Source organism: Corythoichthys intestinalis, chromosome 17 (assembly GCF_030265065.1).
Source record: "Corythoichthys intestinalis isolate RoL2023-P3 chromosome 17, ASM3026506v1, whole genome shotgun sequence".
NCBI lineage: Eukaryota > Metazoa > Chordata > Actinopteri > Syngnathiformes > Syngnathidae > Corythoichthys > Corythoichthys intestinalis.
The window spans coordinates 39,075,510-39,088,852 of NC_080411.1; the positions used below are offsets into that span (position 1 = coordinate 39,075,510).

General features: G+C 38.5%; 1 protein-coding gene across 5 annotated transcripts in view; it reads left to right on the forward strand.

Annotated features, from left to right (window-relative positions):
- LOC130905354 (cingulin-like protein 1) overlaps positions 1 to 13,343 on the forward strand; it is a 124,917-nt gene that overhangs the window by 41,266 nt on the left and 70,308 nt on the right. For 4 of the 5 annotated variants that reach the window (XM_057818667.1, XM_057818669.1, XM_057818668.1 and 1 more), the window contains exons 1-2: positions 5,892 to 5,936; positions 10,875 to 10,988. In XM_057818667.1, coding sequence (XP_057674650.1) covers positions 5,907 to 5,936; positions 10,875 to 10,988 — 144 coding nt within the window. In that variant the 5' untranslated portion in view covers positions 5,892 to 5,906. Of the gene's footprint in view, positions 1 to 5,891; positions 5,937 to 10,874; positions 10,989 to 13,343 lie in introns of those variants that run through there. The other variant, XM_057818670.1, reaches the window with a different exon arrangement.

Here is a 13,343-nt window from a genome sequence, read left to right on the forward strand (position 1 = left end):
AGCGGCGGGCTCCGTCGGAAGACGGCTACTTGCCGACTATCGGTCTCCAGTCGTGCCGGTGTTTAGCCTTAGACGCGAGTTTACCACCCGCCTTGGGCTGCTTTCCCAAACAACCAGACTCTGTATCGTCACAAGCCCCGTAGTTTAACTTAGTGTTTACAATAGCTTTAGCATTCCCGCGAGCAGCAGCCTCGTATTCGTTCCAAAAATCTTTGTGATGCAGTTTTAAATGGAAGCTGGGTTAGTGGTTTTGAATGAGGACGCTTTCTTTCGGCCTCGTGGAACTTCTAAGGTACGTTCCGCAGATGGCAAGAGCGTCGTTTTTTTTAGTAACAGCCGCCATAATATTCAACTATTTCTTGTCGTGTAACTCCGCCTCCTCAACCCCTCCTCCCTCAGGGGCTTCAGAGAGGGGAGGGGTTGAGGAGGCGGCGTGCTGAATTCTTCGGTTGTGTACATTTGGAGGCTAAATCAAGTATATAATTATCGGATTGCATTATCGGTTGAATTTTTTTATTATCTGGATTATCTGTGTGACGTCATAATTGCCATTATCGGCCGATAATTATCGGCGACCGATATTATCGTGTATCTTTAAAAAAAATGTTAAAAGTGTAAATATATGAAAAAGAAAATCTCGACCACTCCTTGATGTCTGCGATTTCTGCATCGTGACCCTTGTTTTATTACCATGTTTCAGCCATAAAATCCCCCCAAAATCCAGCTGTGGCTTCACAGCTGTGTCTTGACACTCAGTGATACGTGGAGTTTTTGGATCAAAACAAGGTAAGTATGCGATAATACAGTGGGGAGAACAAGTATTTGATACACTGCCAATGAGAAAACCCATTGGCAGTGTATCAAATACTTGTTCTCCCCACTGTATATTGTTAAAGTCATGGCGTCTGTAATTCTGTTCTCGCGTGCTCTCACCTCCAGATAGGGTTTTGCTGTTTAAATAAACATTTTTTTTTTTTTTTTTTAATGCCCTCCTGTTCAAAGTTTTTCTTCCCCCAGAAAATTGAGATTTTAAGCTTTCCAATGATGTATCACTCATGCATATAGGACAATTTTGAAATTTGGCCAGATTGGGGTCTCAGAGCGAATTTTATTTTGAATTCACATTTAATGCTCTTTTGAAAGTGCAATCTTAGCATGCCTTTGTTTTACATCTCCTAAAGTTTATTCTGCAATGAATTCCTAATGAGTTCCTAATCCAATTACTCGATTATTCGAGCTAATAGATTAATCGACCACTCAAATAATTGATAGCTGCAGCCCTAGAAAAAACACACTCATTATAGCAGCATGACAAAGAAAATGGGATGATTCACAACTTTCTGGTGGTTGAGAAGCACTCTTACCTGATCTTAATAGTATTTTTTAAAGAATGGGAGCGTTTCTCATCTGAAATGAATGAGATGCTTCTCATAGCTGATGTAGAAGTTTCAAAGGAGTTGCCTTCATTTGGTACCTCATATATCTCAAATAAAGATGTCATATGCACGTAAGACAAATGTATGACGTTCTTCAGTTGTCTGTGAGAGGAGACTTATTTTTGTAATCATGAAAAATGACCTAATTTGACCCATTGCGAAGTAAAATTATCATAGTGTATGACTACCATCGCACCTCCTTAGTGTGATGTGACCTTTGCAATACATGCACAATAATGTACTGATAGTATTCACATCATATTGGGCATGTCAATCAAGAGATGAGAGGACAAGACAAAACTAAAGTCAACAAAAAAGGGAACTCCACCCTACCTCATGGCTACCTGCCTATTAAGGTGTGGAAAAACCTGCCGTCCTGCCGCAGTTATCCGGCTGCATAAAGACACACCCTGCGGTGGGGTTTCGAACTACTGGGTGGGAGGAAATCGTTTGTTTTGAAAGTGTTGCATTTAGTCTTATCAGTTTGGGTGGATACACCGCCCTCTAGTGGCAACAGTGAATCTGCAAATACTAGTCTAACGTGGCTGAATCCAGCTGCTCAATGTTAAGACCAACATAAGATATGGGCGGCTGCAGCGCCGTTGGTAGCTGGAATTGTCCTTGGACCGAAGGGTCAGCAGTTCGATTCCCGGCTTCGACTGACCACTGTCAAAGTGCCCGTGGGGAATGCACTGAATCCTAATTTGCCTCCAATGGGTTGACAGCGCCTTGCATGGCAGCAGCCCCATTGGTGTGTGAATGTGTGTGTGAACGGATAAATGTGTGCTAATGTAAAGCGCTTTGGGCATGGTAACCATGCAAATAAATGTGCTATATAAGTACTGTCCATTTACCATTCCATATGTTTTTGTTTGAGGTAATATGTTTGTGTATGCACTCGTTATTTAGTTTAGACTTATATTTAGCATTTTTTCTTGTGGGAATGTGTGTGAACAAAACATTAACATTTTATAGCATTTAAGCTAGCAGACTTTTGCTATGCAAGTTAGCCAATTGTTCTTTTGTTGTATTTATATCCTCATTTAATTTTTAAAAATATCTTTTGATACTAAGCTCAGGTATTTTAATTTATTTTTAAATGCTTTTATTGCTCTTGAGAAATGAAAAAGTATCTGAACCTTTTGGAATTTCTCACATTTTTGCATAAAATCATCAAATGTGATCTGATCTTTGTCAAAATCACACAGATGTAAAAACGGTATCTGCTTGAACTAAAACTACCCAAACATTTATTGGTTTTAATATTTTAATAAGGATAACATGCAAACAATGACAGAAAGTGGAAAAATAAGTAAGTGAACCCTCTGCCTAAGGAGACGTAAACAGCAATTGAAACCAATTTTTACCAAACAATTTAAGTCAGGTGTGTGCCCAATCACTGATGAGTGGTTTAAAGCTGCCCTGTCCACTATAACACACAGACTTGGTAAGAATTGTCTTGATGAGAAGCATTCTCTGACGGGAATCATGGCTGAGTCAAAAGAGCTGTCTAAAGAGCTGCGATCAAAGATAATTGATTTGTATACAAATGGGAAAGGATAAAAAACAATCTCTAAAAGTCTGGATGTTCATCAATCAACAGTCAGAGAAGTTGTCTACAAATGGAGAGAGTTTGGCATTGTTGCTTTTCTCCCAAGGAGTGGCCGTCCACCAAAGATGACAGCAAGAGTTCAGCGCGGAATACTCAGAAATGTAAAAAAAACCCCTAAATTGTTTGCTAAAGACTTAGAGAAATCACTGGCACAGTCCAATATCTCTGTGCACACATCGATACCAGAAAATAAACCTATGGCCAAGAATGGTGTTCATGGCAGGACTCCACGGAGGAAGCCACTGCTGTCTAAAAAAAAAAAGCATTGTTGCTCGTTTAATGTTCGCAAAAAGGCACTTGGACACTCCACAGAAGTTTTGGCAAAATATTTTGTGGACTGATGAAACCAAAGTTGAATTGTTTGGGAGTAACTCACAACGTCCCGTGTGGAGAAAAAAATAGAACAGCTCACCAACATCAGCACCTCATCCCCACCGTGAAGCATGGTGTAGGAAGCATCATGATTTGGGGCTGTTTTACTGCCTCAAGGCCTGGACAACTTGCAATCATTAATGGAAGAATGAATTCAAAAGTTTATCAGGAAGTTTTGCAGGAAAACCTGAGGCTGTCTGTCAGACAGTTGAAGCTAAAAAAGAGGATGGATGCGGCAGCAAGACTATGATCCAAAACACAGAAGTAAATCAACTTCAGAATGGTTTTCAGAAGAACCAAATACATGCTGTGGCACGCTGATGCTGTGGCATGACCTAAAGACAACAATACATGCCAGACATCCCAGGAATCTGACTGAACTTTAGCAGTTTTGCAGAGAAGAATGGGCCAAGATTAGTCCTGATCGATGTGCCAGACTGATCTGCAGCTACAGGAAGCGTCTGGATGAAGTTATTGCTGCCAAAGGGGGGCACAAAATATGAAATTTGATGGTTAACTTACTTATTTTTCCCCCTTCTGTCATTGTTTGCATACTATCCTCATTAAAATATGAATAAATGTTTGAGTGGTTTTAGTTATAGACAGTTTTTTTCATCTGTGTGATTTTGAAAAATATCAGACCACATTTGATGGTGAGTTTATGCAGAAATTTGAGAAATTCAAAAAGGTTTGGATACTTTTTCATACCACTGTAACTTGAAGAAACACTCAGGAATTGTATTTTGTATTTGTATTTATTGCTCTTTTGAAAGTGTAATATGTTCAAGCCAAAATAAACAATATTGCAAGCATAAACACTCGTTCATTCGTTTAACATCTCCTAAAATTTATTTTGAAACGCATTGAATGTTCATAATCCGATTACTCGAGTATTCGAACTATAGATTAATCAAATACCTAAAATAATCGGTAGCTGCAGCCCTAATTAACTTCCAATTTATTCAGTATTTGATCTCGTATAACTTGGCTCTAATTCAAACCTATGAGTTAATATTTCCATTGATACATTTAAATGCTGCCCTCTACAATGAAAGATATACACTTTGATGAGGGTTTGGGAAAAATCCTCAAGGAAGCGCCTGTATTCGAAAGGGCTGTTGCAATTATGTCACAAAACACAAACACCATTGACAGTTGTGAATTGTTTCCACTTTCTCCCCATTTGTTGTAAAAGAATATGTGCACTTAATATTAGGGCTGTCAAACGATTAAAATTTTTAATCGAGTTAATTACAGCTTTAAAATTAATTAATCGTAATTAATCGCAATTAATCGCAATTCAAACCATCTATAAAATATGCCATATTTTTCTGTGAATTATATATATATTCTGTAAAATAAATTGTTGAAATGGAAAGATAAGACGCAATATGGATATATACATTCAACATACGGTACATAAGGACAGTAGTGGGCATTTCACTCTACTGTCATTTAAATCTGTCTATGCTGCCCTCACTCCGAAGCGTCTACTTTTTCCAAAGCTATACAGCTAGTGAACGACGCCTTAATAATCAGACTTCTTCCTTTTTCATCTGATTTATTAATAAAATGGCCTCAAACCATTGTCCTCTTTAGACCATCGTAAAACTACCAAAAAAAAGTACACAAGCATTGCATTAGCAACAACGTTAGCTTAGCACGCTATACAGGTTCACTAAACATAAACAAAAAGCGTCTCATACAAAAAATAGAACATTTCGCTTATTAACATAATATGTACATTCTTTACAACAACCATACTTACACACAAATCTTGTCCAAGGATCATATAAGCACAACAGAGACGTCGTGCAGCCATATTGAACTGGCAAGTAAACAACAAACCATGTCGCAAAGCGACCACAAGAGTTTGCTGTTAGACAGCACAAAAAGCCTTGCTTTAAAACTTACCAAAAGGCAGAATACTGTCTCAGCGGGACATGTGCGTTAATTGCGTCAAATATTTTAACGTGATTAATTAAAAAAATTAATTACCGCGCGTTAACGCGTTAATTTTGACAGCCCTACTTAATATATAAACGTGTTGCTAAAATTTGCCATACTTTTTGAATAACTGTCTTTATTGAAGTGCACTTCAGTTTCCTTCTCAAAACTGTGATCAACAAATTTGATTGTCATCGTGCCAACTAGCTATTATCCAACTTGCAAGACTACAAATGAGTCAGTGCTGCAAGAGTAATAATGATATAAATCTTGTCATGCGCCCTCTAAATAATTTTTTATTTTTTTAACAATGTTCAGTGTCATTTTCTGTGTGCATTTATAGACTATTAGCAAACTCAAAGTTACTCTTTTTTTCTGGTTTGTTCCCTTGCTTACTTTGCTTGTTCATTCTGTTCAGTGGGGAGGTTGTAGTCAGGGTCATCTCCATGTAAACACACAGTAGTGCAGCCCACCCACTATGACAAGTCGCCTGTGGTCTGAGCTCAGTTAGGAAATTAGTTTGAAGTGGTCACATCACCATGAATTCTTCGCTTGCTCCATTTCTTCTAGTGAGTATTTTAAAATAAAACTTTATATATACTTAATGGCTTTTTTCCCCCTCAAATATCTTTATAAGCAACAATGAATTCGAGTGATACTTCTTGGGCTTTAAGAGTGCAATATTTTGAGGTTAGGTCAGGTTAGGTATGGTCCATTACTTCTGCAAGTTAAAACCTAATGGCTGACTGTGTTTTACAGACTGTGACTATGACTGCCTTTGGTGCTGTGTCATCCACATCCTTGGGAAATAGCATTATCAGTGCATAGGTTCATGGTTGTTTTATTTTTCTGATGAAAAATATTTATGGTATTTTCAATTTTTGTTTTGGAAGACTGATGATTCTGCATGAGTAACTGGTTCCAGTGAACTGCACAGTCCTCTCTAAGAGATTTTCCCATCTACTGTGTCTTGGCTGTGTTTCCCAGAGAAAACTTGGAATATCTGAATTCCTTATATGAAGCAAAAACTTGCTTGACAAGATTATATGTTAATGTTTAAATTGTATCCCCAAAGGTGTTGTGTTTTCCATGTCAAGAGAAACCTTTGCAAATCAACATATTTATTCTGTGAATATCTGTTTACATTTTACACCGGTAAATATCCCCCAATTTGCCCAATGATACCATATCCCTCGATTAAGTGCATTTTTAATAGACATCATTATCTCAATGTATCATAACCATTCAGCCCACTCACGTTATGTTATGAATGCCATCACTCATACTGTGAGTGGGGAATTAATTACCATCTGTAAGTCTTAGATACTGTATGTATAATAATTAACTTCTTCTTTCAAATGCACCTACTCTATACAGGTAGACATACCATGGTTAGATTATTATCAGTAATGTATTCAGTACTCAGAATAATTAGATATTCTTGGGTAGGCACCAGGGGTCGCGTTAACCGAATATTTTCCGTCGTTGACCGGTTTTTAAAACGGTGACGGAAAAAAATGAAGTCCATCTGTCATTTTGACAGGTTGCAATTCACACCCCAGACCACAGGGTGGCGAGTGAGCATATTAATTAGCTATTGTCTCTCTTGATGCATGACGTCGTTGGCCTTACTTGGAAAAATGTCAAGGCAACTGAGTGTTTGCCTGGCACGGCCAAACTGTTCTCCTTGTATTTTTCAAACACTGAGAGAAAAGTCTGGGACACAGCCTCTCGAGTAGGTACAAAATCAATCGACAAATCAGATTTGTTTATTTGCGTGACGTGTTCTTCACGAGCAACGTCACTCTTGCGTGCCGAAAGTCGTCTCTACAACAACACGGATGGCGAACGGCAGAGCCGAGAATATGCTCCAATCCGCGGTAAATTCAGTTTTAAATGAGCTAAAACACATTGACACGAGACATTGACAACAGTCTGTCTCGCGCTAGCCATGTTGAATAAACTCCGTTCTCCTCGTATGTTTAGTTCCGCGCGCAAGTCCCTCGTCCTGCCCTCGTCGCTTTGCTAACGGCACGTCTGCCCGTCGCTGATTGGTGCACTCCGCTGTCTGTTTGCCTCTTGTTAAGCTTGTTCGGACAGAATATTAATTAAAAATGAATGAAAACTAAATACTATTGAATATGTCATTATTATCATTTTAAAAATGTAAGTGACGGGTAAAAATACATTATGACCGGATTTTTATGACACTGTCAGTCAAAATGACAGACAACGAAAAAGTCTAGCGCAACCTCTGGTAGGCACTACATATGTGCTATAAAAGTCTTTAAAAGCTAGAACAGCCTTAGGAAAAAAAGAGTAACGCAAATGCACATCTTGTCACTATTTAATTACTATAATTTGGGAACTTTAAGTCGCACTTGAGACGCTTGTGTGTTTTTTTTTAATTGAACTACAGTGATACCTCGCTACTTTGCGCTTCAAACTTCGCTCCCTCAGTCCATCGCAGATTTTTTTTTCAATTAAAAAAAAAAAAAAAATCGCGTAGTCTCTCTCCCACCCTCACTTCCTCCCTCTCCATGCTCTTTGCCGGTCAGGCAGTGAGTGCGCTGGAGTTGCTTATTAAAGTTAACGATGATTGACAGACCGTTAAGCTTTGATCTTACCTGAGATGCTGGTAAGCCGAGACTTCAAAGCCCCGAATGCATCAACATCCTTTAAATAGTTAAACAGTTGCTGTGGCAACTCATTGTGTGTAAGTGAGGAGCTTGAGTGGACTCACTCAATGAAGCTTTGAATAAAGACAAGCATTTTTCAACTTTTTTAAAAATGGATTGTGCGTCTATATTTTTTCTTGTTTTAAAATAATTTGGTGGGACAGTAACATGTTTAAAAATCATAATACATTTGCAGTGCTTAAAAAAACTTATTAAAATGTCTGTATATACTTGTTTTTTTAAAATCATACTTTGGGAAAAAAGGTGAAAAAACATGTCTTTATGTTTCTCTTTCCAATGATAAATCTGTATAAATACGATACAAAATATGTTGGGGGGGTTTTTTGGCGGGGAAGGGGTCGCTACTTTGCAGTTTTTTACTTATCGTGGCAGGTTCTGGTCACCATTAACCGTGAAAAATGAGGGATCACTGTATTTCAGTGCTTTTGAAGATGATAGATGTCCAATCATGTGGCGCTTAAAAACTAAATTAAAACTCTTTAATTGTGTTTTTCACGAGTATACATCCAATCATATGAAATGGGAGGGCACCCTTCGCCCTCCCACTCCAAATGGATTGGATGTCTAGCGCCGTTAGTGACAGCTAATGAGCTAACAAGTAAAATGCAAATATATTTGCCATTACCATTAGTATCAAGAGTACTGCAAAAATCAAATTTACCCCATGACAACAAATTTCTGGTGACTTGTAGTCCTGCAAAAACAAATAACTGAGTATAGATACTTTTACAATCAAAAACACTATCTGGATACAACATTGCAGTATTAATACAAACAATTATTTTCAATACTTTTGACAACCCTACCCAAGACATACAGTTCATTGGCTTGTAAAAATTCATATACAGTCATGGACGAAATTATTGGCACCCTTGGAATTTATCCAGAAAATACAGTTTCTCTCAGACATGAACACAATTACAAATGTTTTCAGTATGAATGTGTTTATTTTTTGGATTTGCATTGGAAAAACATTAAAAAAAAAAAAGCTGAAGAGAAAATCCTAAATGTACACAATTTTGCACAGAATACAAAAAAATGGGCTGGACAAAATTGTTGGCACCCTCAACTCAATATTTGGGTGTGCATCCTTTAGAAGAAATAACAGAAAGCAATCACTTCCTTTAACCGTCTACAAGTTTCGTGTACCTCTCAGATGGAATTTTGGACCACTCCTCTTTTGCAAACTTTTCCAGGTCTCTTAGATTTGCAAGGTGCCTTCTTGCAACAGCAATTTTGAGATCTCTCCATAGGTGTTCAATATGATTTAGATCCCGACACATCGATGGCCACCGCAGAATTCTCCAGCGCTTTGTCTTCAACCATTTCTTGGTGCTATTTGAGGTATGTTTTGGGTCATTGTCCTGTTGGAACACCGATGACCTCTGACGTAGAGCCACCTTCTGACACTACACCCTACATTCAAGCCCAAAACATTTTGATAGTCTACATATTTCATGACTCCTTGCATACTTTCAAGGCACTCAGTGCCAGAAAAAACAATGAGGCCTACAAAGGAAAGAACAAAGTGCCTCTAGTCAAACATGGTGGAGGTCCAATGATGTTTTGGGGTAGTTTTGCTGGCTCTGGCACTGGGTGCCTTGACAGTGTGAAATACAAAAAGAGGCTTACAAAGAAAACAGTGCCTCTAGTCAAACATGATGGAAGTCCAATTATGTTTTGGGGTTGTTTTGCTACCTCTGGCACTGGGTGACTTGACAGTGTGCAAGGAGGAATGATATATGGAGACAATCAAAATGTTTTGGGCCGGAATGTAGGGTGTAGTGTTAGAAAACTGGGTCTGCGTCAGAGGTCCTGGGTGTTCCAACAGGACGATGACCCAAAACATACCTTAAATAGCACCAAGAACGGTTGGAGACAAAGCGCTGGAGAATTCTAAGGTGCCCATCGATGAGTCAGGATCTAAATCATATTGCAGTATGCAGAGATTTCAAAATTGCTGTTGCAGGAAGGCACACTTCAAATCTGGGAGACCTGGAACAGTTTGCAAAAGAAGAGTGGTCCAAAATTCCATCTGAAAGGTGCACAAAACTTGTTGATGGTTATAAGAAACAGGTGCTTTCTGTTATTTCTTCCAGACGACGTGCAACCAAATATTGAGGTGAGGGTGCCAACAATTTTGTCCAGCCTATTTTTTGATTTTTGTCGAAAATTGTGTCAATTTTTTTTTTTTTTTTTCTCAGCTGTTTTGTGTTTTTCCAATGCACATCCAAAAAATAACACATTCATACTAACAACATTTATAGTTGCATTAATTTCTGTGAGAAATGCTGTATTTTCTGGAAAAATTCCAGGGGTGCCACTAATTTCGTCCATGACTGTATAAACTCGAGAGTTCAAACCGGAGGAAAAAAGAAGCGCCTTTTAGTCCGAAAATGGTAAATATATGCATCATTAATATACAGTACTACTTCAGTATTTTAAGTGTTTTTGTTTACTTTAGGCTGTCAGGTGCTGTTTGTAAGAACCCCCAGAAATAATTTATACAATATACTGTGGTTTACATCTATTGTATCATTGGTATTTGGTATAGCATATCCTCTCCAACAATAATTCAAAATAAGTTTTATTTGGCAGAATGTATTTTCTACATTTTAGCTCTCCCATTATTTCATAAAAACACAAAAGGATGCAATAGGTATCTTTATACAAGAGAATTGTACACTACTGCAAAAATCAATTATACAGTACACTAGTAATGGTTCAATACTTAAGGTATTTTATGAACATTTAAAAAAATAATAGTAAAAGGAATTAAAATATGCTAAATGTTTTTTTTTTTCATAGGGTGCAGTGTACCAAAAAAACAGAAGGCTCTTCCCAGATTCTCTGACTAAACTACGGAAGCTGATAGAGGAGAAACTTCAAATTGTTTCTTCTGACGTCACAGAGGACCAGCAGGTAATTTAGGTTTATACACATACTCTAACAGAGATGTTAGACTTGAACTAAAAGTGTATAATTGATACTGAAATTCAGTCTGGCACAAATTGGATAAGTGCATTTCAAATCTAAAAGTGCACATTTGAAACAAGATAAAGTGATGTGTGATGTGATGCCATTACAGTGTGTTTGGGACATGTCTTTGTTTAGATGAACTACACATTGTTCAACTTGAGGGCATTTCAACATAACGGTACATTCATCCATTCGCCCAACCCAATCAAAAAAAATCGGATGTCTAGCGTTGTCAATGGCTGCCAATGAGTTAACGTAGACACTATTCAAGTGGAAAATGTTGCTCAGTGTAAAATTTTCATAGGAACCTGACATTTTTTGAAAACAATAGGTTGATTCTTGGTGGGAGCATATTGATAACTATTTGAGATACAAGTATCGCCATATATCAGCATATTGACATATTGTCAAACCCCTGGTGGTATTACACTCTGTAATTATAAAAGTAACCACTAAGATTACCAACTTTATCAGTTTCAGTTTGAGATCTTTTCTGAAACACCGTCATGCTTGAAGACATGACTCACAGGCGTTGAGCGTGATCAGCATGTTCTGCCAGGGTGACTCATCCAGTCTGCTGTCTCTCAGTTGACAGCAGCCATCAAAGGGCTCCGTCACTGCGACGAGCTCAGACACGCCCACACTACCTCCACCAACTTGAATCCTCCCACACTGTGTCCTTGTGTGTCACCTCTACTCTGTGGGCTGGGTGAACACCTCCTCATGCCTCCTCAGTCTGTCTGCCCTCTACTCTTTTCTCTTTCAGCTGCTGATTCATGGCAAGTTTTGCTTTTACTCATCATGTTGCCTAACGTCATACAATCTGACAGATTTGTCTACTAAAATGTTGCGATTCTACTTTCGCCTATCATTTTCTGTTCTGGTTAACTGCTCCGTGGTCACTTTTGGAACGTTGTATAGTTTATAAACATATTTTAAGCGTTTCCCTTTTCACTGAATTTTTGTTGTTTGTTTGTCTGTATCTGGCCCAGATATGCCCCACCTCATCTTTTAAATCTCGGATCGGACACCGATATGGGCAAAAAAATGCGCATCGGTATCGGATCGGAACATGGGAAAATTCCGATCCAGACTTCCGATCCAGTTTTTTTTTTTTTTTTAAAGTCTGGTCCGGGTTTTCCAGCACACCGATTTACATAATCCATTCCAGTTTTGATTCGGTTTCTCTAAAATCCGGTCCGCATTTTACGGCACACCTTCAACACATTACATTTACACTACCGTCTCCCAATTTACCGAGAGACTTCATCGGTAAAAATGTCAGCTGTGTGGGATCATTTCACCTTATAGGACGACAAAAAAGAAGAGGCAGAGTGCAACATATGCCACAATAGAGTCAAGCATAGTGGTAAAGCTGTAAGAAGTTTTAATACAACCAACCTAATCAAGCATTTAGCGACATACCACCACAAACAATATGAGTGTATGTTAAGAAAACCAAAGACAAAAAGAAAGGTCCTACGCAACTAACACTGGCAGAAACTTTTGCTATGCGTGACAAACTGGTACTCGACAGTCCCAAAGCCCAGGGAATAATAAGACACATTGCCGAAGAATTCATTCTGGATGACGAGCCATTATCTCACGTGAGTAAAGACGCACCATCCAACAATTAGAACCACGGTACAACATGCCCAGCCGTCATTACATCCTTAGCGATTCGGCCGTGGAAGATTCGAGAACGATTCACAAACATTCAAATTCCGATTATTGAAATATGTCAAGTGAAGCGGAACTAATACACAGCGCGGTCTTCGGGACGCAATGCGGTCAGTTTCTCATTTACTTTCGGTACTTTCGGTGCAATGCGGTACTTTCGGGACCGCATTGCGTCCCGAAAGTAAACATAATGCTTGTTATAGACCCGAGTAATGCCATTGATCAACTCACGGCTTTAGCTCAACTCATGCCGCTGGATAAAAAACACAAGAATACCTGACTGCTGCTGACACCTGCTACAAACTACGTCAACGTCGTTTTACTGGAGATAATAGATATCATATGTATATAGAACTAGATGCAAAACGACACTCGACTGCGTTAGCAACATTGAAGTATTGAAAACCAGATGCGTTAGTAAACAGCCGCCATGTTAAAGCAGAAGACTTCCCTAATAGGCTGTTGTGAACCTTCCAAGCGAAGCTAATTAACTTTTTATCTCCTAATACTCCTAAATCGGCAAAATCTTGACTTGAATCTATCTTCAAAACAGTTTAAAACTTTCACATGTCGAAAGTAGACAGAAGGGAAATTGTGGAATAACGGGAGCAATTTTAA